We start from the raw sequence: 3711 nt of genomic DNA, 5'->3' as shown, positions 1-3711 counted from the left end.
AGACTGGCTCATCAGCCAATATGATACCCAAAAGTCCCCAAATTCCAGCCACTGGGATATATAGAAAAAGCATAGATCCTCAGTATAAGCAGCCATGAAAACTAGAGAAAGAAAACAAAGGGCTTTACTTGCAACATGACGATGAAACAATGGATCAGCATTGCGTATCATCCAATCATAGGAGTCAAAAGCGGTGTGATAGACAGGATAATCTGTAAAAACTCAAACATACATTAATACATCACCACATTTCTGAAGATCTTAAAGAATCAAAGTTGTGCTTTACCTGCTCCATAGTACATGTCTATAGACGGTATCCCAGCATGATGAAGAAAACCGGAAAAATCAGAATCCACTCTACTTAGCCTCTCTATCTGCAGTCCATTCAAAGCATAAGACACCCTTCTGGTTATTAACAAAAAAGAAAGAGTCTACTCACATTGTTATTCTGAGACTTGAATGTCTCTTCAACTGTCAAAGTTACATCATCAGGATCTTGGACCTGGTCAACAAAAATGAATACTAGAGACTTAAGATTTTTACAAATTGCTTGATAATGTCCGCATTAGTATTATTATTACCAGCTTCAAGGCATCTACAAGAACACTGTCTAGTTGAGGAGTTGCACCAGCAAAAAATCCAGAGCCTTGGACCGCACAATCAACATTAAGATAAGCAACAGCACTTGCACCTAAGTTAAGAACATGTTCTTCAACCCATTCTGTTGATCCAATCTACAAAACAAAACAAAAATGGTTTACTCAATCCATCAAGCAGACTCAGCTTTTTTCTAATAACATATTACAAGCTCGGTCATGAGCAAAGCCAAATGAAACATTCGTCTCTAACTCTCAAATTTTTTAAAAAAATTACATAGACATAAACTCTCAAATTTGAAAAAAAAAAATATTTATTAAATATTTTACTAAATCTGTCTAAAATCTCAAGACCGGCCATGCATTACTAACCATTCCGAACTCTTCAGCATCCCAACTACAAAGGAGAATGGTCCTACGAGGTCTCCAGCCAGATTCAAGCAAAAGAGAGAATCGTCGACCAATGTCAAGTAAAGCAGACGTTCCACTGTTTGGATCAACAGCTCCATAAGTCCATGCGTCTCTATGGTTCCCAAGAATCACAAACCGGTCCGGTTCTTCACTACCTCTTATTGTAGCCACAACATTGTGAATCTTCTTCATCTTCATCTCCCCCTTCAAAGTACAAAACCAAAGACGTTTCACTACCAAAAAAAAAAGTCAAAACCAAGAAAAAGACATAACGGTTTTACCTGTAACGTCATGTTGACAACAACCCGTCCCGGGCCAACCCGTTGACTTGACCTGACCCGACCCGTTCGCCATTCCCCTGGAGCTCTAGAGCCGTCCAGAGAAGCCAATATGATCTCTGCATTGTGGAGAGACAGAGGCAAAGACGGAATCTTTGGGAATCTCCGAGAGACACGATCATCTTCCAATCTCAGCTTCTCTCCTCCGACGACTCCGGGCCAACCCGGACTAACCGGGTCTCCGATACCTCTCATCACCGTGCCTCTCTCGATCCCTCCGAGCCCACCACCGTCGCTCTCGTCGTATATCAAGACGCCGAGAGCACCTTTAGTCTCTGCTATCTTCACAATCGCTCCTCTCCCCAAAGTCTCTCCCTTTCTCGCTAAAACCAAACAACCTCTAACGCTCACTCCGATCACCTCAAGCGCGCGGTAGTCTCTCTCCTCGCCGTGGTTCACGAAGACAACGGTACCACTCTTGTAGAAATGTATTACATATTGTGAGGAACATATTATTTATTATTTATTTTTAATTTAAATCAGTGAAATTTTACATCTTTAAAATGTTATATGTTAATTTATCAATGTAATATGATTTGTAATATGTAATTCCATGTAATATTTTAATTTTATTTTAATATAACATATTATATTAGTATAGAATATATATAGTAACATCAAATTATTAATTTTCGTTTATAAAGAATAATTAAATGAAATTAATAATTATTTATGATATTTTATACAAAAAAAAAATTAATGAAATATTTTATAGAAAACTGAAATTTTAATAAGATTATGTTAGAATCTAATATATATATATATATATATATATTTAAAATAAAAATAAATTATTATAATTAAATTATTAAAAATGTTTTTATATTATCTTGTAAAATAAATAAATACATTTAATGAAGTTCCTAAATTGAGTAGCTTTTGTTGAGATATTATAAAAAAAATACATTTAATAGATGATACAACTGATGAGTTTTTTTGGTCAAATACATTGTTGTTTAATTTCTCTTCTTTGGGTCCGATTGGTAATGGTTGTAGCTTTAAAATTTTTACTGTCTGTAGATTTTTTGCTGTGGCTTTAAATTTTATTGCTGTAGAATTTTATGAAAGCACTAAAAAATTGCTTTAGATATTTGGTTCTGCAGAGCACTTGTACAACTGTAGGTTATTTCTAGAGCTGTGGTTTCAAAAAAAAATTTAAAGCTTGATTGTTCTGAATTTGGTGCTTTAGAAATAAATAGGACTGTGGACAGCACCTACAGCAACTACCAATCACCCCATTTGTTTTCTTTAATAGTTATGTTAAAAGACTAAGGTACTAATTGATTATGATTTTGAAAACTTTGACTGTTTCTAAAAGGTGGCTGTTAAAATCATGGCTGTTAGATAATATTCGTGGGCTTTACAAATATTAAAAGGTCATAAATTGTATTTTTATGAAAATTTTAAAGGTCATAAATTTGGCTGTTAAAATTGAGGTTTTTAAGGGAGCCTAAAGCTTAACCGGAAAAAAAAAGCTTTAAGTATCTTAGAGAATTTCTATTTATATTCCATATTTTACTTCGAAATAGAATGAGAAATGAAGTAATGAACAAAAGAAAAGTATCATTCTATAAATAAAGTAACCTTTTAATTTTTGTTCATAATTTCATTTCTTACTCTATTTTGGAGTAAAAAAAAAAAGAGTAAAATATGGATCGAGGATGTAAATGCCCTTAAAATTAAGCCAAAGCCTCTAAAGAACTAGAAGTTGAATTTATATAGGACGGTTTAACAGGTTGAAGGATCACGTGAGAAACATGTAAACGAACACTTTAAAAAAAAAAAAAAAGACATCACAAGTGTCCGTCGAGTCGAATGAAAAGCTGCATGTATTAGAATAACAAAGCGGAGTGTTTTTTTAGTAGCAGTGGGTGGACAAAAGGGTATATTCTTTTATCCAGTATCATTTTTGTTTCCTTTCATTTTATATACTCGTGATGTATTATTTGTATGTTCAAGGTTTGGCGTATTCCATTTTGATTTATCATTTTTAAACAAAAGCATATCACTCGTGATATTCCATTTTGACTGTCGATGGGTGATTACGCGTTTAAGCACACACCAATTAACCTAATGTGCCAACAATACCACAATCGAATGGTATGTCATTGTAGCATTTTAGGATCGAATCCACAGAGAACTAGAGACTTATAACACCAAGAATACACAAACCTTCCTAATCTAAGCAAACAAGAAGATAGATGATTTGTAACAAACTAATATCCTAGAAATATAAACAAGTGAATCCATGGGCTAAGGGAATTGACTTCAAGTAACTAAAATCCAATCTAGGTGACAAGCTTTCAATCAGAGTAATCTCTTAAGTCTAAACACAATTCTAGACAAGTCCTATGTCTAGGTAAATG

At 33.9% G+C, this 3711-nt stretch overlaps 1 protein-coding gene across 1 annotated transcript in view; it reads right to left on the bottom strand.

Moving 5' to 3' along the window:
* Position 1: 1 nt before the first annotated feature.
* LOC106338639 (probable glutamate carboxypeptidase 2) overlaps positions 2-3711 on the bottom strand; it is a gene marked incomplete at its 3' end in the record, with an annotated part of 4754 nt that continues 1044 nt past the window's right edge. Inside the window, exons 2-8 of the mRNA XM_013777572.1 lie at positions 1289-1762; positions 969-1211; positions 582-734; positions 440-502; positions 287-374; positions 129-212; positions 2-51 (exon numbers count right to left, since the gene is read on the bottom strand). Of these exons, the coding sequence (XP_013633026.1) occupies positions 2-51; positions 129-212; positions 287-374; positions 440-502; positions 582-734; positions 969-1211; positions 1289-1762 (1155 nt within the window). The remainder of the gene's footprint in view (positions 52-128; positions 213-286; positions 375-439; positions 503-581; positions 735-968; positions 1212-1288; positions 1763-3711) is intronic.

Source organism: Brassica oleracea, chromosome C4 (assembly GCF_000695525.1).
Source record: "Brassica oleracea var. oleracea cultivar TO1000 chromosome C4, BOL, whole genome shotgun sequence".
In the NCBI taxonomy this organism is placed as follows: domain Eukaryota; kingdom Viridiplantae; phylum Streptophyta; class Magnoliopsida; order Brassicales; family Brassicaceae; genus Brassica; species Brassica oleracea.
This window is presented reverse-complemented; position numbering and strand designations above follow the sequence as displayed.